The 21227-nt window shown below is 45.2% G+C and overlaps 1 protein-coding gene across 1 annotated transcript in view; it reads left to right on the top strand.

Annotated features, from left to right (window-relative positions):
* ADAM12 (ADAM metallopeptidase domain 12) overlaps nt 1-21227 on the top strand; it is a 275547-nt gene that overhangs the window by 242129 nt on the left and 12191 nt on the right. The window contains exons 15-18 of the mRNA XM_068258874.1: nt 1663-1771; nt 3221-3356; nt 8580-8682; nt 12108-12278. Coding sequence (XP_068114975.1) covers nt 1663-1771; nt 3221-3356; nt 8580-8682; nt 12108-12278 — 519 coding nt within the window. The remainder of the gene's footprint in view (nt 1-1662; nt 1772-3220; nt 3357-8579; nt 8683-12107; nt 12279-21227) is intronic.

Below are 21227 nucleotides of genomic sequence, written 5' to 3'. Positions count from 1 at the left end.
TGTCTGAACAAGCATGCAGCAGATCAGGTGTTTCTGAGTCTATAGCTAAAAGTATTAGAAGCAGAGGATCAGCAGGACTGCCAGGCAACTGGTACTGCTTAAAAGGAAATGAATATGGCAGCCTCCATATATCTCTCACTTCAGTTGTCCTTTAAGGCCTCTTTCACAGTGGGACGTTAAAGTCGTACGTTAGAAAATGTTCCAAAGCAGACTAACGCACAGCAATACAAAGTCTGTACAATATTCACAGTGCACACGTTGCGTTGTGTGTAACGTGTAGCAATATTTAGAAAGTGCTGCATGCTGTGCGTTTAGCAATACATTTGCTGCGTTGTGTGTTGCACATGCTCAGTAATGTTTTTTGTTTTTTTTTAAATGTAACGCATGCGCCGTTTTTGATCACTGTGCGATGAAAACAGCGCACCAAACGCAGGGCTAAAGAATTTACTATAATGTCCAAATAATAGGCCTTCAATGCGTTGCATTAGAGGCACGTTATGCGACCTTAACGTCGCATCAAACGCAATGTCCCACTGTGAAAGAGGCCTTAGTGTTTAGGCTGTTGTGTCAATTTTCCCCACCTGTTGAGATAAGGTACCCATATACTGTTTGATCTGGTAGCAGATCAACCATTAGATAGATCCATTTCTGATCGATTTTAGCATGAAATCTCTTGCAAATCTTCCTGCCGCCGCCCCCTCCCCAGTGTAAAATGCCCCACCCTCCATGCCCTTGCTCAGTGTTTTAAAGACTCACCTCTCTGCCTGAGTGTCTCCTGGCCTCCTGCGGTGTACGGAGTCATGTGAGCGCCGGTACCACATGGCAGGGCACATGCGCCAGTGTCACATGGTGGAGGCGGACACTGGAGAGTCACACCGCTGGATAAGTGAGACACTGCACACCGCTGGACACTCTTGGGGGACACCAGGCGGGGGTCCATCAGGTCCATTGATTCTTTGTAATATCAAACACCATTACCGCCACACACACAATAAAGTCCTTGCAACTGAAGTTTTCCAGCAATCCTGATCGATCCATTTGACCAATATGATCGAAAGATCGATTGGGCAGTCATGTTGCTGATTGAATCAGAAGACCGATTGGGCAGCAATATCCAGTAATGTATGGGCACCCTTTTCGTGCTGAAGGGTCTGCGTATGTGTGAGAGGAACATATGATATCCTGTTATTGTCTTGATTATTCTACCATAATTTTCCCTTTAAAAGTCAGTAGCATAAAGTCTGTAACTTACATAAAATGTTATGTGCATAGACAACAGGCGTAACGTTTAGCGGGAGCTACGCCAGCTTCGTAGCCCGTAAATAGCATAACTCGCTATATACACAACAGATTTTAGAATCCCAGACTTTTCTTTAAAAAAAAAATAAAGATTGAAGTGGACCTGCACTCTTGCATAGCGCATGATGAAAAGTGTTTGTTTCACACATAGTTGCTAAAGAAATTCACTTCTCTGTGTTTGTTTAGGAAGATGCACCTGTCTAATTATTTCTTATCAGCAGCTGTGAACAGACTGCAGGAGAGCTTACCAGTGTCTCTCCTGACCACTCAATTCACCCGCTTATAGTTGTTGGTTAGCTGGTTAATGGTGTAGTTGGAAAGGAGGATAGAGGAATAACGGTCTGTGCTTCTTGTATCCGTAAGGTTTGCAACAACAAGAAGAACTGTCATTGTGAGGCAGACTGGGCGCCCCCCTACTGTGACAAGCCGGGGTACGGAGGAAGCGTGGACAGTGGACCCATGAGAGTGTCTGGTGAGTAACCAGCATCAACCTTGTGTTATGAAGAACCATCAGTTATCCACCGAACTCGGATTGAAAGCAGCACAGGTGAAAGAGTTAACATTCGGATTTGTAGGCGGGGCTCCTGCATGGCACTGTATTACTGTGATGGGCAAGGAGGCGGAGCACAGACTGAACTCTGAGAAGAGTACAGCCTGTAGCTATGGTGGTCTGTCATGCAGGAAGTGACTGCTATAGAGGTTCCTGAACAGCTATGTTAAAGGCGGCCATACACTATACTACAGTGGTCCCATCTAGCAAATAATCAATTAGGGGTTCTGGTCTAGTGGGATATCTACTCCTTGGAAACCGATCAGTTTGAGGTATTTCACACCAAAAATAGCTAGCACTTTTGGAGTGACTTTTATAGTGATTTGCTGTGAAACAGCTCACAGGATTTTATTGTCCAGTGTTTTGAAAAGTGCTTCAGAAGCGATCCAGGTGTGAAACAGCCCTTACTATCTGATTGGAGGATTATTTACCCCTTCAGTACCACGCAAAGTCAGATCTATGTCCTGTTGTGCTCTTCAGTCTCTGATAGGATGTAGAATTCACCTGTTTGCATTGCGCGCTCCTGCCATAGTCGCTGCTAACCGCAGCTGTCTGATGACAGCTAAGTTCTGTGTGCCAATCAGGAGACAAGCGTATTGGCTCCTGACCCTGTGATCTTTGCGACCCAATCAGTGTTAGAATGGAAAAAAAGGCTCTGGTCCTTAATCTTTTTTCAATGTAGTTCTTCTTGATCACAGTGATTTTTGGTGTAGGAAGCTTCTACAGGATCCAGAGGCTTTATTCTTCTAAGGTAAATATTAGATTTTTTACCCAAAGTTCATCTTGGCTACACTTTAAAGGACTTACGAGGCGAAATAGTCCAAAAAAGTTAAATACCTGTATGAAATATCAATGCACGGAGGGCGCCGTCCGCGCCCTCCCGCCCAGTCCCCGCACCTCAATGTGCCCCCCCGCCCGGTCCCGACCTCATAGCCCGGGTTGGCCTCTCCTTCCTCCACTAAGATGGCCGCCGGAGCTGGCCGCGGCTGCGCAGTCCGCATATGCGCGATTGCGGCTGCGCAGCTCTAGGGCCTCTCCTCCGATCCACGCTATAGGCCGTCTCCTGTTACGTGGATCGCAGAAAGGCCCTAGAGCTGCGCAGCCGCAATCGCGCATATGCGGACTGCGCAGCCGCGGCCAGCTCCGGCGGCCATCTTAGTGGAGGAAGGAGAGGGGTCGGGACGGGCCAGCACATTGAGATGCGGGGACCCGGCGGAACGGCACGGAGGGCGCGGACGGCGCCCTCCGTGCATTGATATTTCATACAGGTATTTCACTTTTTTGGGCTATTTCGCCTCGTAAGTCCTTTAAGGATTTTATTGATCGTGTCTACCAGCTGGGCCGCAGTGTGAGCCGTGTCTTCTATTCCAGGTAACAGAAGTCTCGTCGCCGGAGTCCTGGTGGCCATCACGTTCCTCGCAGCCGTTGTCTTCATTGTCTACCTGAAAAGAAGGAACGTGTTCAGATGGCCGTACACAAACAAGAAATCCACCGCTGAAAAACTGAGGTAACTAGCCCAAGCATTTGTGAAGGGCACACTAATTTCACAACTCATGGTACGCATACACTGGGGGTTACTTTAGTAGGCCTTGGGGAGTACCTGAACTTGTCACAGTTCAAAGTTTTATAACAATTTTTTAAACAAAAAAAATTATAAATAAATCTAAATAAGTATTAATAGTTAAGTAAACGTATGAGGGACTAACTCAAAAGCATGTACAGTATTCACAATCATGGAGTACTTGTAACAAATACCTTAGATACTTGCGTATAAGCCTAATTTTTCAGCACAAAAAAAATGTGCTGAAAAGTTACCTCGGCTTAAATGCGAGTCAGTGGAGCAGAACAGATGGTGGAGTGGTTTTTTTTTTTACTGGCAGAGGAGCGTAAGGATTGTGCACTAGTGATCCTGCTGTTACCATGTGGCTTCTTGCTGTGCCTGTGCCCCCATCCGCTGTAACATGGTGTACAGAGTCGCTGCTCAAGACTACCTGTGTCCCCTGGCTTGTGCAGGGGAGCGTGCAAGCAAGGTGTCAGCGGTGCAATGATCTGGGATACGTGTGACCCTCGCTGTGTCTCATATCTATGACGCCATCTAGTGGTGTCTTGAGGCAGAGCTGTATTATCCTTGAGGCACATCAGGCTATGGAAAGGGGGGCTGATTTGTACTGGGGGCACATCTGGCTACTGTGGAAGGGGCTATAATGGGAAGGGGCTTATATGTGAGTCAATCACTTTTTCCTGGTTTCTGAGGAAAAAGTGGGTACCTCGAGTGATTGGTACTGACTTTTTGGGATCTAAGCAGGTGCTTGGCTGTGATTGGTCATTGGGGAACTCTAGGTATAGCTGATTTTCTGGGCACCTGAGTGGGTACTTGACCTACCATGATTGGTCACTGGGGAATTCTGGGTATAGCTGATTTTCTGAGCACCTAAGTGGGTGCTTGTCTGTGATTGGTCACTGGGGAACTTTTGGTATAGCTGACTTTGCGGGCATCTGAGTGGGTGCTTGGCCATATTTGATCACTGGTGATTTCAAGCATGGTTCATGAGGATAAATCATACTTTCCCAGAATTTTAGCTTAGCTATATTTCTATGTTGTTGTTAGTACGGATATAATCTCTTGTTCATATGCTTATTCTGCATAATGTTGTGGATTTAGCACCCAGTGTGCTGTGCTTCCGATAACTAAACGCAGCAGGAGAGCGCATTGGCCATTAATGTCTGTCCCTTGTTCAACAGACTGTAGAAGAAAGATAGACGACCACGGTACAAATCTCTTGCTTATTCTGCAGTTTATTACATAAAGAGTACGATATACCTGGAGAAGACACACAATGCTTTATGGTCCGGGGTCTACGCTTAATAGGAGCAAGCAAACAAGATTTTTCAGCAAACGGTTATGTCAACAAAATGGTCCCAGAGAAATCCCTAATGGTCACGTTAAAGTGGCAGAATTAGCAATTTTTCAAATGGAGTCCGCTTGTTACAGGATGCCACTATGAACCCCCCACCTCCAGGGCATCAATGGCCCCCACATTCTCCTGTGCACCGGAGGTGGAGAAGAGCTCTTTGTGCGTCGATTGGACAAGGGCTCTAGTGGAAGCTTGATGGGGGGGGGGGGGCTGATCGGGCGGGGAGGGGGAGACTCTAGTTATAGCTCACTTTCTAGGCATCTGAGTGGGCGCTTGGCCATGCTTAGACACTGAGGAATTCTTGGTAAAACAGATTTTCTGGGCTCTTGAGGGGATCCTTGGCCTACCATGTTTGGTCACTGGGGAACTAGGTATAGCTGACTTTCCGGTTATCTGAGTGGGTGCTTGGCCATGCTTAGACATTGGGGAATTCTGGGTAAAGCTGATTTTTTTGGACATCTGAGCAGACGCTTGGCCTACCATATTTGGTCACTGGGGAATTCTGGGTAAAACTGATGTTCTGGGCATCTGTGCAGGTGCTTGGCCCACCATGTTTGGTCATTGGGGAACTGTAGGTATAGCTGATTTTCTGGGCACCTGAGTGGGTGCATGGCCATGTTTGGTCACTGGGGAATTCTGGGTAAAGCTGACCTCTGGGCATCTGAGTGGGTGCTTGGCTGTAATTGGTCACTGGGGAACTCTTAGTATAACTGATTTTTTTCTGGGCACCTGAGGGGGTGCTTTGCCTAGCATGTTTATTTGCAGGGGAATTCTGGGTAAGGCTGATTTCAAGCATGAAAAAACATTCCCCAGAAAATCCATTTTCATGAGGATAAATCATGCTTTGCCAGAATTTAGCTTAACCATATTTTCATGTTCTTGTTACTAATATAATCTCTTGTTCATATGCTTATTCTGCATAATGTTGTGGATTTAGCACCCGGCGTGCTGTGCTTCCCGATAACTAAACGCAGCAGGAGAGCGCGTTGGCCATTAATGTCTGTCCCTCGTTCAACAGACTGCAGAAGAAAGATAGACGACCACGCTACAAATCCCTTGCTTATTCTGCGGTTTATTATATAAACAGTACAATATACCTGGAGAAGACACTCAATGCTTTATGGTACAGTTTCTACGCTTAATAGGAGTGAGCAAAAACCTTTTTGCAGTACAAAAACTGCACACATCTCTGAATTACAGATGACTTTATAATAGTTTGTGGACAAAAGCCAATAAACTGCAACAATAGGTGGCTATCTGGAACGCTTAGATGCAGCGTGAAAACCGAAGTAGCGAAATCAAAAAAGCATGCGGATAGCGAGAGGAGCCACGCGACATCAGACACGGCTCCAAAATTCATCAATCGAAAAAGTTAGATACAGCGAAATATCTGGGAGCTATAATAAGTAGAAATGGGGGCACTGAAGAGGAATTCGATGAGATAATAAAAGCATTCAGACGTCTCTTCATCGCCATCATCTAAAGTTCTTTGGAAAAGAGAGAAGACAAAAAGAAGCAAAATTGTAGTTGTTTTGTCTCACGCCCCAATTATGTAGCAGTGGTGGGGCTTGCGTGAACAAGTGATCCTGAGAGCTATGCCGGCAGCAGCCTAGCTACTGGTAGGGTCTCTCTAGCCAGACAAGTCAAAGGTGATGTTCCAGAATAAATAGCCCGATCCTACAAGTCTGAGGGTTGGTTAATAGCCTAATAACCTGTTCCCGTAAAAACTATTTGTTAAGAAACCTTTAGAGAAGCCTTGGAAATCAATATGGATTAACGGCAGTTAATGCCAAAGAAATATTAAGGCTACGCAACTGGAAACGGGCAGCGATAGAGGTGATTAAGTCACAGACTTTCAGCTAGTCAAAGCAAATCAAGGCTTCAACAAGTGGAGACGAGAGTCTTCAGACAACAAGAAGAAACAGAAGAAGGAACCAGGGGATCAGGAGGACTTTAGAGGTTGAACCACAAAGAAAGTCAACTTTGTTGGTTTGAACACCTGATAGACCATCATATAGTGTATTCAACACAAAAATACAGGCATGGAGACTCAAACGCTGTACAAGAAAGAGGCGGGAAGAAGAAAAGGAAGACTTGGAAAAAAGAATGGGAATTCACATGAGGAAAGCAATGGCGTTAGGATGGAGAGCTTCTTGGAAAATTCTAGCAACCAGCTAATAAAAATTAAAAGAAGTGTAGGTATACAGAGGTGCCAACTTAGGGTAAAATACACTAACATTTTTTAAAAAAGGAGATAGCGGTAGACTTACCTACGGGTGTATGACACATGTAATCAAATATTTTCTAAAACCGCTTTAATAAAGACATAAAATACCCCAACGCGTTTCACAGGAATTCCCTTCTTCAGTACGGTAGGTGTAGGCTCGTACCTGGTGTATATAATGCACTGACATCTTCTGCAGCACATTACAGAGTACATAGTCATGTCACTGACTGTCCTCAGAGGAGCTCAAACTCTAATCCTACCATAGTCCTAGTCTAATGTCCTACCATATTATTATTATGTATTTATATAGCACTGACATCTCCTGCAGCACATTACATAGTACATAGTCATGTCACTGACTGTCCTCAGAGGAGCTCACACTCTAATCCTACCATAGTCATAGTCTAATGTCCTACCATATTATTATTATGTATTTATATAGCACTGACATCTCCTGCAGCACTTTACAGAGTACATAGTCATGTCACTGACTGTCCTCAGAGGAGATCACAATCTAATCCTACCATATAGTCATAGTATAATGTCCTACCTTATTATTATGTATTTATATAGCACTGACATCTTCTGCAGCACTTTACAGAGTACAAAGTCCTGTCACTGGCTGTCCTCAGAGGAGCTCACAATCTAATCCTACCATAGTTATAGTTTAATGTCCTACCATATTATTATCATGTATTTATATAGCACTGACCTCTTCTGCAGCACATTACAGAGTACATAGTCATGTCACTGACTGTCCTCAGAGGAGCTCACAGTCTAATCCTGCCATAGTCATAGCCTAATGTCCTACCATATTATCATTATGTATTTATATAGCACTGACATCTTCTGCAGCACATTACAGAGTACATAGTCATGTCACTGACTGTCCTCAGAGGAGCTCACAATCTAATCCTACCATATAGTCATAGTATAATGTCCTACCTTATTATTATGTATTTATATAGCACTGACATCTTCTGCAGCACTTTACAGAGTACGGTACATAATGATGTCACTGACTGTCCTCAGAGAAGCTCACATTGTAATCCCCACCTTAGTTTCGTCATAAGGCAAGACCAGTTCTGAGGAAGGGCAATCATCAGTATGTTTTTGGTTGCGCTTAGCAATATGTATCTTGTGAATGTATATCAGGCTAGGTTTAGCCGTCCCCAGGGCCTTATAAAAAGCAACTTTTAGGTCTGTAGCTGTAAAATTCCAGCATAAACTCCTCTGCAGACTACATTCTCCATCTGAGGAGACATCTCCTTAACCTTTGGTCAAAGCCTAGTGAAGTGTGGTGGAGCTTCGGTATCTGTGGCAATTACTGGCCAGGCACTCGGTTTATTAGACTGGTCTCAGGAGTATTATAAAAAGACACATTTTCACAGATTGCAGAAGCTAATTTAACAGGCTACCAACTTTCCAAAATAAAATCAATATTTATTTCCAGTCCGGCTAGACTATTTAAAATGATCAATCTTACTCCCGTTGTTTTCCTTGGTGAATAAAAATGAAGAAAGCCCTCCACTGTGTCACTCTAAATTGCATCCTTTTCTCCTCTGTATTCAATGACTTTATATTCCAGGTCAGACAGTCCATCAAGAGCAGGAAGACAGAACGAGGCCGGACAGGAACCCAGCCCAACACGGAGCAAACCTCTCCTCAACAAGGCCTGGCAGAGAGCAGAGGTGAGCGACCGCATGCTTCTCTGTCATGTGACCTTGTGTGTTTCTCTGTCATGTGACAAGGTGGTGGAACATGTGTCTCAGGTGCAGCTGCTACAGGGAACCAATCAGATTATTATTATTATTATTTAGTATTTATATAGCGCCGACATATTACGCAGCGCTGTACAGTGTATATACAGTATATATCTTGTCACTAACTGTCCCTCAAAGGAGCTCACAATCGAATCCCTACCATTGCCATATGTCTATATTATGTAGTGTAAGTACTGTAGTCTAGGGCCAATTTTAGGGATAGCCAATTAACTTATCCGTATGTTTTTGGAATGTGGGAGGAAACCGGAGTGCCCGGAGGAAACCCACGCAGACACGGAGAGAACATACAAACTCTTTGCAGATAGTGCCCTGGCTGGGATTCGAACCAGGGACCCAGCGCTGCAAGGCGAGAGAGCTAACCACTACGCCACCGTGCTGCAGATCAGGAGATGTTTGCAGCCAATTAAAGCCCGGTGCACACGTTCAATTTTGATTGGCCAATTTGACCACCTCCATTCAGTATTAGGGCCAACAGATTTCAAATTCTATGAAATCTGTGTAGATAAACTCTCATAGTACATGGAGGTGGTTACATTGGTAAATGATTGGCCAATCAAAATTTAAGATGTGTCCCAGGCTTTAAGGTGTTTTCAATTTTGGCTGACCAATGTTATAACTAAAGCCTAGTACACTCCTTCAATTCTGATTAGCCAATCACTGACCAACTTTACCACCTCCATGTAGTATGTGAGTTTATCTACAGAATCTGCTCATAGTATTCAATATCTGTTGACTCTGATTCTACAAGGAGGTGGTAAAATTGGCCAATCAAAATTGGAGGTGTATACCAGGCTTAACCTACACAATTTGTTCACAGTATTCCAAATATGTTGGCGCTCATAAAACACAGAATTTGAAAAGCTGGCCAGTGATTGGCTAATCAAAACTGGATGTGTGTACGTAAATGAATGAATGATCAATGTGTTGTCCACGAGTAGCACAGCATAGAAATGTTCTGCAGAAATTCTCCTTGAGAACTCTTAAGAGGCTGTGTGATCAAAATGATCAGGTGACTGATCTGGGAATCAAACTTTCCGCTTCCCGTCATGTGATCATGTCTTCTTTAGAAACACTATAACATGTTTACAACAAAACATCTGTAAAACGCTTTATTCCTGTAGCACCCAAAGTGCATAAGCTAGTCTCAGATCAGGACATAGTTGTGGTTTGTAAAGTGTTACAGGGGAAAAAAGTGACACGATCATAAACGTCAGTCCAGAGGTGCCCACACTTTTTCGGCTTGTGAGTTACTTAAAAAAATAAGCAAGTCAAAATGATCTACCTATGTACAAGTTTAGGAACAAACTTGTATATACAGGAAGTGCAGAATTATTAGGCAAGTGGTATTTTTGAGGAATAATTTTATTATTGAACAACAACCATGTTCTCAATGAACCCAAAAAACTCATTAATATCAAAGCTGAATATTTTTGAAAGTAGTTTTTAGTTTGTTTTTAGTTTTAGCTATTTTAGGGGGATATCTGTGTGTGCAGGTGAGTATTACTGTGCATAATTATTAGGCAACTTAACAAAAAACAAATATATACCCATTTCAATTATTTATTTTTACCAGTGAAACCAATATAACATCTCAACATTCAAAAATATACATTTCTGACATTCAAAAACAAAACAAAAACAAATCAGTGACCAATATAGCCACCTTTCTTTTCAAGGACACTCAAAAGCCTGCCATCCATGGATTCTGTCAGTGTTTTGATCTGTTCACTATCAACATTGCGTGCAGCAGCAACCACAGCCTCCCAGACACTGTTCAGAGAGGTGTACTGTTTTCCCTCCTTGTAAATCTCACATTTTATGATGGACCACAGGTTCTCAATGGGGTTCAGATCAGGTGAACAAGGAGGCCATGTCATTAGTTTTTCTTCTTTTATACCCTTTCTTGCCAGCCACGCTGTGGAGTACTTGGACGCGTGTGATGGAGCATTGTCCTGCATGAAAATCATGTTTTTCTTGAAGGATGCAGACTTCTTCTTGTACCACTGCTTGAAGAAGGTGTCTTCCAGAAACTGGCAGTAGGACTGGGAGTTGAGCTTGACTCCATCCTCAACCCAAAAAGGCCCCACAAGCTAATCTTTGATGATACCAGCCCAATCCAGTACTCCACCTCCACCTTGCTGGCGTCTGAGTCGGACTGGAGCTCTCTGCCCTTTACCAATCCAGCCACGGGCCCATCCATCTGGCCCATCAAGACTCTCTCATTTCATCAGTCCATAAAACCTTAGAAAAATCAGTCTTGAGATATTTCTTGGCCCAGTCTTGACGTTTCAGCTTGTGTGTCTTGTTCAGTGGTGGTCGTCTTTCAGCCTTTCTTACCTTGGCCATGTCTCTGAGTATTGCACACCTTGTGCTTTTGGGCACTCCAGTGATGTTGCAGCTCTGAAATATGGCCAAACTGGGGGCAAGTGGCATCTTGGCAGCTGCACGCTTGACTTTTCTCAGTTCATGGGCAGTTATTTTGCACCTTGGTTTTTCCACACGCTTCTTGCGACCCTGTTGACTATTTTGAATGAAAAGCTTGATTGTTCGATGATCACGCTTCAGAAGGTTTGCAATTTTAAGAGTGCTGCATCCCTCTGCAAGATATCTCACTATTTTTGACTTTTCTGAGCCTGTCAAGTCCTTCTTTTGACCCATTTTGCCAAAGGAAAGGAAGTTGCCTAATAATTATGCACACCTGATATACGGTGTTGTCATTAGACCACACCCCTTCTCATTACAGAGATGCACATCACCTAATATGCTTAATTGGTAGTAGGCTTTCGAGCCTATACAGCTTGGAGTAAGACAACATGCATAAAGAGGATGATGTGGTCAAAATACTCATTTGCCTAATAATTCTGCACTCCCTGTACACAATGGAAAATGTAGTGTGGTCAGGACCTACCATGAAGTCCTTCGCGATCTACCAGTAGATTGCATCTACTCAATGCTAAACAGCTGGCTTTTTAGTTTTGATCTAAACATCTCCAGGGTTGGGGCTGTCTTGATTGGGTTGGGCAAGGTGTTCCAAAGGGTAGGGGCAGCACGGCAGAAGACCCTGGCTCCAAAGGTTTTGACTTGGGCTCTGGGGGTGGTCAAGCTGTTAGATCCTGTAGATTCGAGGTTGTAGGGGTGTAATACAGTTACAACAAATCCTTTGATTTCCAGGGCCTAGGTTATGTTTGGATTTGAGTGTTAGTACGCCAGTTTTGAAGAGGATTCTCCATTTTGCTGGTAGCCAGTGGAATGAGCAAAGGATTGGTCTTATAAGGATTGGTGTTTACAGTAATATTGTGTAAAATTCCCTTAACCTCTGGTACTGTGTGCAGAGTGGGAGGATACATCGTCCGGCCGGCTATCATCCAGCAGACATCAGCCACCCTATGGGGATACATGAGCCACCAGAACAGAGGAACCTCCAAGGACGGCCGCCTCCTCTTCCTGTCCAGCAAAGTGTTCCCTCCCGACCGCTGCCAGTGAGACCTCCGACCAGAGGCCAGGTAAGCGGGCAACGCGCAGCCTTCTGCCACAATGCATTCAGTAACGGTTGTGTTTTACTTTTATATAAATAGGGGTTTAATTATAAGTAGTTAGGTTGGTGTAACTATCCTTGTATTGTGCTTTGAGCTGAGTTGTGGCGGGGAAAACATAAAGTGGCAAACAGGACACTAAGACACAGAATCCCTGAGGAATACAGCAATACTAAAAGTAGGCCGGAACATACAGCGTTTACAATAAACAGCAAAATTCCTTAAAGGACATCTGAGGTGAAAATAAACTGATGAGAAAAACAATTGCATCTATCCTCCTTCTAAAAAATGACTTTTTTTAGATATCTTACGGTTTTATTTTATATTTGAATCTAGTTTTTAAGTTGTTACTGTTTAATTGTCTCTGCTCGATGGCACGTTCAGTGAAGTATGCCAGAGCTCAAATCTATGAATTATTGACCCTTTTATCTCTTTCCTGTTCTTAGAAGGCCTTTACTGACAGGAAAGTGTTTTATGGCTGTAATTACTTATCAGTGAGGGTTATGCTATAGTGTGAGTCAGTCTGACCCGGACAGAAACTGTCACTTGCACACCTTGGGCTTGATTCAGTAAGCAGTGCTAACAGTTAGCACGCTTCTGAAAAGGCCATTATCACGCCTAAACTCAGTTTGGGCGTGTTAAACTCAGATCGCGCGCACAGCGCAGTGCACTCGAAGTGCTCATTAACATCTATACGACTTTTCGCGCGCACCGGACTCAACGCGCGCAAATCTTTGACTTTGCGCGCGATCTGATTTTAGAAACAATGCTAACCTACTTAGCACCCTGGTTAACACGCCTAAAGTCTTTAGGCGTGCTAAGTAGGTTAGCACCGTTTACTGAATCAAGCCCCTGATGTTTAACTCTTTTAGGCATAAAAAGAAAAAAAGGAACACAGCCTAGTTATTTGTGTGCTAGGCTCTGTACATACACATGTCTATCTCATCATGTCACCTCGGTTGTCCTTTAGGGAACCTAAACTGAGAAGGATGTGGATTTTTCCTTTTAAAATAATACCAGTTGCCTGACTCTCCTGCTGATCCTGTGTCTCTAATACTTTTAGCCACAGCCCCTGAACAAGCATGCAGCAGATCAGGTGCTCTGACTGAAGTCAGACTGGATTAGCTGCATCCTTGTTTCAGGTGTGTGATTCAGCCTCTACTGTAGCCAGAGATCAGCAGGGTAGCCAGGCATTTTAAATTGTTTAAAAGGAAACATCCATATCCCTCTCAGTTTAGGTTCCCTTTAAAGAGACACTGAAGCGAAAAAAAAATGATGATATTATGATTTGTATGTGTAGTACAGCTAAGAAAAAAAACATTAAGATCAGATACATCAGTCTAAAGGTGGCCATACACTGGTCGATTTGCCATCAGATTCGACCAACAGACAGATCCCTATCTGATCGAATCTGATCAGAGAGGGATCGTATAGCTGCCTTTACTGCAAACAGATTGTGAACAGATTTCAGTCTGAAACCGTTCACAATCTGTTGTGGTGGTGCTGCCGCCGCTCCCCCCGCCCGCATACATTACCTGCTCCGCCGGCGCGACTGCCCCCGGTCACCGCTCTTCTTCTCCGCTCTGGTCTGCTCTGGTCTCCGGCATGCTTCCCTTCTTCCTGTCTGGGGGAAGTTTAAACAGTAGAGCGCCCTCTACTGTTTAAAGTTCCTGCCGGGCAGGAATAAGTGAAGGCATGCCGGAGACCAGAGTGGAGACGAGCGGGGGCAGTCGCGCCGGCGGAGCAGGTAATGTATGCGGGCTCTATTGCGTCGGTCGTCGGGCACTCGAACGCCACTAGCGATGCGCTCTTTACCCGCGGGCGATCGACGGTAATTTTCCGCACGGCGCAATCGGACGAAATGAATCGAAATTCGGCGTGTAGCGCGAACGATTGGCAGCAGATTCGATCCCAGTGATCGAATCTGCTGTCGAAACGGCGGTAAATCGGGCCAGTGTATGGCCAGCTTAATTGTTTCCAGTACAGGAAGAGTTGAGAAACTCCAGTTGTTATCTCTATGCAAAAAAGCTATTAACAGCAGGAAACAAAGCAAGCGCTCACCAATATGGGCCGCATCTGAATGACTCACCACCTCATATGCACCGCTTAAATAGCTCAAATACACACTCAGCAATCAGACAGATGCAAAACATATGCAAAACTAAACTAAATACTTACCATGCAAAACAGGATAGCACAATGGGTGCTGCTAGCCTGGTAGTTACAGAACTGTGGATACAAAATATAGGTAAAAGGCTGCGCATCCCTGACCCAATACTGTACAATTGAACGGTTAATCGCTGTGGCGCACACCGCCCCCCCTGGACTAAAATGTACGCCCGCATCCAAACAATGCAATACTGGTCTATGGAGAAATTTTAGCTTCCATCATAGTTTTGCATGCAAAATTATAGATATACTGGACATCTGCACCAACGTTGAGGTAAATCTCCAGAGCAGATGTCCTAATGTCTATATGATGTCTATATTTTTGCATGCAAAACTATGATGGAAGCTAAAATTTCTCCATAGACCAGTATTGCATTGTTTGGATGCGGGCGTACATTTTAGTCCAGGGGGGGCGGTGTGCGCCACAGCGATTAACCATTCAATTGTACAGTATTGGGTCAGGGATGCGCAGCCTTTTACCTATATTTTGTATCCACAGTTCTGTAACTACCAGGCTAGCAGCACCCATTGTGCTATCCTGTTTTGCATGGTAAGTATTTAGTTTAGTTTTGCATATGTTTTGCATCTGTCTGATTGCTGAGTGTGTATTTGAGCTATTTAAGCGGTGCATATGAGGTGGTGAGTCATTCAGATGCGGCCCATATTGGTGAGCGCTTGCTTTGTTTCCTGCTGTCTGTATTGAATGTAAGTTACACATTTTAGCATAGCAGCTGCCAGGGTATAGACATTTGCTTTTAACTTAGGTCAGTTTAGTGTTAGGACATCTGCTCTGGAGATTTACCTCAACGTTGGTGCAGATGTCCAGTATATCTATATTTTTGCATGCAAAACTATGATGGAAGCTAAAATTTCTCCATAGACCAGTATTGCATTGTTTGGATGCGGGCGTACATTTTAGTCCAGGGGGGGCGGTGTGCGCCACAGCGATTAACCATTCAATTGTACAGTATTGGGTCAGGGATGCGCAGCCTTTTACCTATATTTTGTATCCACAAAAAAGCTATTAAGCTCTCCGACTAACTTAGTCGTGGAGAGGGCTGTTATCTGACTTTTATTATCTCAACTGTAATTGAACTGTTTACTTTTCCTCTGCCAGAGGAGAGGTCATTACTTCACAGACTGCTCTGAAAGACTCATTTTGAATGCTGAGTGTTGTGTAATCTGCACATATTATAGAGTGATGCAATGTTAGAAAAAACACTATATATCTGAAAATAAAAGTATGAGAATATTTTCTTTGCTGCTAATCTTCTAGTAATTATTCATAGTACACAACCAATTCATTATATCATATTTTTTTTTTTCGCTTCAGTGTCTCTTTAAGGCTGGTTGCACATCTTATATTAGTGGTGCGGTGCAAGCACGGCATCATAGAGCAGAACCCAGAGCAGCCACAGTGTGATGATAGGGTGATATGCATAGGCCGGCCCCCCGCTGGGCAGGAAGTAGGTCACTGGGATTCCCGTTGGTCCATGCATGTGGGCTGCGATGCACTGCGCTCCCGTCATGCATACTTGCCATGTCACCCAATTGCACTAATTGCATTACTGCATAATACGCGTGATAGGCACGGATCACGCTGTAACACGCTGCAGACTTCGCGACGGCATTGCGGCCTTATAGTAAACTCCAAGGACACCTGGACAAGTAGTTTACTATATCAGAAGTTTACTATATCATATATAATAAGGGTGCCGGCAGAAGACAGAGCCCAAATTACGGTAAAAATAGCAAAATTACCCCACAGTCCATGGCGACCTGGAGGGAGAATAGTAATTAACACCGCCGGGACTTCTGCAGGAGCAAGGTGAGACGTTTTTCAGGAACACACTGTGCCCATATTTTCCAGGGCCTTTATTACATGCACACCTGGAAAGGGTAAGTTCATTTTAGGCAAGAGTCAGTTGAGTGTCATGTGGTGGTAGATAAGTGATGGGTGTCAGGTGAGGGTTAGTTGAGTGTTGGGTGTCTTGTAAGGGCAAATTAGTGACGGGTCAGATGTGGGTAGGTAAGTATTAGATATCTAGGAATGTTAAATTAGGGTTAAAGAGGAACTCCAGTGAAAATAATGTAATAAAAAAGTGCTTCATTTTTACAATAATTATGTATAAATGATTTAGTCAGTGTTTGCCCATTGTAAAATCTTTGAAATCCCTAATTTTACATTCTGACATTTATTACATGGTGACATTTTTACTGCTGGCAGGTGATGTAGCTGCTGCATGCTTTTTTGGCAGTTGGAAACAGCTGTAAACAGCTATCTCCCACAATGCAGCAAGGTTCACAGACAGGAAACTGCCAGGAGTACGAAATTTTCTTGTGGGAGGAGTTTCACCACAATATTGGCCATACAGCGCCCCCTGATGGTCTGTTTGTGAAAAGGAATAGATTTCTCATGTAAAAGGGGGTATCAGCTACTGATTGGGATAAAGTTCAATTCTTGGTCGGAGTTTAGGTGGCCACTAATGATCCAATCTTTTTCATCCAATCTTACCAAATCTATGTAGTAGAAGGGTAAACTAAGTGAATATACTGAATGGATAACTTCGTCAGTTCCCTTATATTACATAGAAATGGTAAGATTGGATGAAAAAGGTTGGATCATTAGTGGCCACCTTAAAGGGAACCTTAACTGAGAGGGATATGGATGTTTCCTGTTAAACAATACCAGTTGCCTGGCAGTCCTGCTGATCTCTCTGGCTGCAGTAGTGGCTGAATCACACACCTGTAACAAGCATGCAGCTAATCCAGTCTGACTTCAGTCAGAGCACCTGATCTGCATGCTTGTTGAGGGGCTGTGGCGAAATGTATTAGAGACACAGGATCAGCAGGAGAGTCAGGCAACTGGTATTATTCCAATAGGAAATATCCATATCCTTCTCAGTTTAGGTTCTCTTTAAGTGAGTATTAGTTGAGTTTTGTGTGTCAGGTGGGAGTCAGTTTAATGCTGGGTGTCGGGTGAGAGTAGGTAAGCAGTGGTTGCCAGGTGATGGTTAACTGAATGCAGCGCTTTTGCTCTGGTTGGAATGTAGTTCAGGACACTATCTGAATGGAGTTTGTATGTTCTCCCCTTTTTTGTGGGTTTCCTACCACATCCCACATAAGTGAATTGGCTTCCCACCCACAATACTGACCCTGGACTACGATGGACACAGGACTGTGGCAGAGATTAGATTGTGAGCTCCTCTGAGGGACGGTCAGCACAGCTCACATCAAACATCCATTTACTGACCCTCTTTACATGTTTAACATCCAGCAAATATCCAAATGAAATAGACCCCTACATTCAAAGCAGGATCGCCCACCAGGCAACCTAGGCAGGTGCTTGGGGCATAGTAAGTGTCAAGGGGCCCATCAGTCACCTTCTCTGACCTCTCTTCAATTCAGCTTACCAAAAGGACGACAAGGGTGGCCTATTATATCTTATTCCATCTCTGCATACATGACTGGCGTGCCTAACATGCCCCCCTCCTTGGTACAGTAGAATATACAGGCTTCCTGTAAACAAGCAGATGTATGGAGTGTTGGTATTCAGCCTCACAGTGATAAGGAGGATGGGTAAGACAATAATCCCTGTATGTGGTACATTACAGAGAGATGAGCGGGTCACATGTCACTGACATATAATGGGCTGCAGCTGTGCCTTCCCATAGATGACTGCATAAGAGCCCTGTGCCTGCTAATAGCTGTGCAGCCTCTCAGCAGCTCTGCAGGCTGTTAGCAGAAGATGCCTTGTGGATTGATTGCATGATGTGCGGGTAAGAGGAACACCCCTTACAGGGCACAGTCCTGTGTCACTTCCGTTGTGAGGTCTTCAGTGCTTCATACTACGCTGGGGGGTAATGAGGACGTATCCTGCTTGCAGGGGCAATGGCCGGCCTGCTGCATGCGCTGCACTAAAACACACAGGCTCTATGTCAGCCCTTCTCCGCCACAATCTACAAAACTCATTTATTTATTGTATTTTTACAGCGCCAACATATTACATAGCGCTGGACATTAGTTTAGGTTACAGACAGTATTTAGGGGTTACATTCAGCAATACGACAATACAGGAATACATTGGGAGCATGGGGATTAGGCAAGTCGAATTCACCGAGATCCATAGGATTGGTGTACGGTAATGGAGCTGTATGAACAGGTAGGAGACACTAGGAGGAGGACCCTGCCCAAAAGCTTACAGTCTAGAGGGAGAGGTAGTGACATGAAAGGTAGGGGACCAGAGTTCAGCTGCAGGTTTAGAGCACTAGTGGGGGGGGGGGGGGGGGGGGCAGAGTGAAAAGGTGCGTTTTGGGGGCCTTCTTGAAGATGTTGAAGGAGGGGGCTGCCCTAATGGGTGGAGGTAGGAAGTTCCATAGTGTTGGAGCAGCTCTTGAGAAGTCCTGGAGGCGTGCATGGGACTCGGTGATGTGGGGACGGTCAGGCGAAGTTCATTGGAGGAGCAGAGTGAGCGGCTTGGTGTGTATCTCTGAGTAAGATCAGAAATGTAGGTTGGACAGGTTTTGTGGACGGATTTGTAGGTCAGACACAATATCTTGAATCTGATTCTGGACTGCATAGGAAGCCAGTGGAAGGATTCAGAGGAGAGCCACCCTGGTGGAGCGATGGGAGAAGTGGATCATTCTGGCTGCTGCATTCATGATGGACTGCAGTGGGGCAATGCGGGTCATAGGGAGACCAGACAGCAGGGCGTTGCAGTAGTCAAGGCGGGAAATTATGAGGGCATGGATGAGGAGTTTGGTGGTGGTAGAGGTCAGGGAAGGCGAATCTTACAGATGTTACAAAGGTGGAAGTTGCAGGACTTTGTGAGGTTTTGGATGTGGGGAGTGAAGGAGAGTGCGGAGTCCAGGATGACACCCAGACAGCTCATCTGGACTGTTGTAATGCACCACTTTGTGGACTACTAACAGACTGGCACCACTCTAATCTACTGAACTCAGCTGCTCGTCTCATTCACCTTTCTTCTCGCTCTTCCTCTGCTGCTTCTCTCTGAACTGGATCTTCTGGTTAATTGGCAGCTAATGAAGAGCTTGACAAACTCTTAAGGCAGCCATACACTGGTCGATGTGCCATCAGATCGACCAGCTGACAGATCCCTATCTGATCGAATCTGATCAGAGAGGGATCGTATGGCTGCCTTTCCTGCAAACAGATTGTGAATCGATTTCAGCCTGAAACCGATCACAATCTGTTGTGGTGGTGCTGCCGCCGCTCCCCCCGCCGGTATACATTACCTGAGGCTGGCTCCCGGGCGTGATGTCCCCGTCATGTGGCACCTCCGGCTCCGGCATCCGCATAGAACTTACGCTATCACACCAGTGACAGCGGAAGTTCAAATAGAGCGCCCTCTAGTTGTACTTCCGCTGTCACTGGCATGACAGCGGAAGTTATACGAGGATGCCGGAGGCGCCATGACGGGAGCAGTGACGGACGGGATGCCCGGGAGCCAGCCTCAGGTAATGTATACCTGATCGGATCGGCCGCCGCTAGCGACGCGCTCCCTACCCGCGGGCGATCGAGGGTAATTTCCCGCACGGCGCGATCGACGGACCGATCCGATTTCGGGAGGAAATCGGATCGGCGGGTGCGTGTTGCGCGAACGATTGGCAGCAGATTCGATCCCAGTGATCGAATCTGCTGTCGAAACTGCCGCAAATCGGGCCAGTGTATGGCCACCTTTAACTCCAATTCTAGGTACACACGATGCGTTTTTTCGGTCAATTGCTCATCCGATCGATCCTCTTATCTTTTCTTATCAATTTCCATTCACTTCTATGTGAAATCGACCAGAAAAACTATTGGAAATAATATTGGACATGATGGAATTTATCTATTGAACCATCTATCTGCCGAAAACACATCCATAACTCTCCAACCTTTAAAATCTTTAAATCTTTGCAGCATTGTTCATGTGGTATCTCCACTATTTACATACGGCTGTCTATGCATTGTATAGGAGGACAGGGAATATTAATTAGCTCCAGCGCTGTCTCTCCAGGCCGGGTACAGAACCGTCACCGAGCAGCGGGGCTGCCATTGTGAAAACGCTCCGTCGCTCTGTGAACGAGACGTCTTATCCCCTCTCGCCATGTCTAGGTGGCTCATGATTATATCACACATCTTCTTTATGCATCTAATATTCTGTCTGCCAACAGCAGCAGATAAGCGCAATATGTTCGTACGGTCTTATCCAGCAGGATGCCCGGCGATTGCGCTGTTTATGCCAATATCCCTGGCAGACAGGAAGCCAGGCGATTGCGCTGTTTATGCAATATCCCGGGCAGACAGGAAGCACGACGATTGCGCTGTTTATGCAACATCACGGGCAGACGGGAAGCCCGGCGATTGCGCTGTTTATGCAATATCCCGGGCAGACAGGAAGCACGGCGATTGCGCTGTTTATGCCAATATCCCTGGCAGACAGGAAGCCAGACGATTGCGCTGTTTATGCAATATCCCGGGCAGACAGGAAGCCCAGCGATTGCGCTGTTTATGTCAATATCCCGGGCAGACAGGAAGCTCGGCGATTGCACTGTTTATGCCAATATCCTGGGCAGACAGGAAGCCAGGCGATTGCGCTGTTTATGCAATATCCCGGGCAGACAGGAAGCCAGGCGATTGCGCTGTTCATGCCAGTATCCCGGGCAGACAGGAAGCCCGGCGATTGCGCTGTTCATGCCAGTATCCCGGGCAGACAGGAAGCCCGGCGATTGCGCTGTTTATGCCAAT

The sequence above is a fragment of the Hyperolius riggenbachi genome, chromosome 10, assembly GCF_040937935.1.
Source record: "Hyperolius riggenbachi isolate aHypRig1 chromosome 10, aHypRig1.pri, whole genome shotgun sequence".
NCBI classification, from domain to species: Eukaryota; Metazoa; Chordata; class Amphibia; order Anura; family Hyperoliidae; genus Hyperolius; species Hyperolius riggenbachi.
This window is presented reverse-complemented; position numbering and strand designations above follow the sequence as displayed.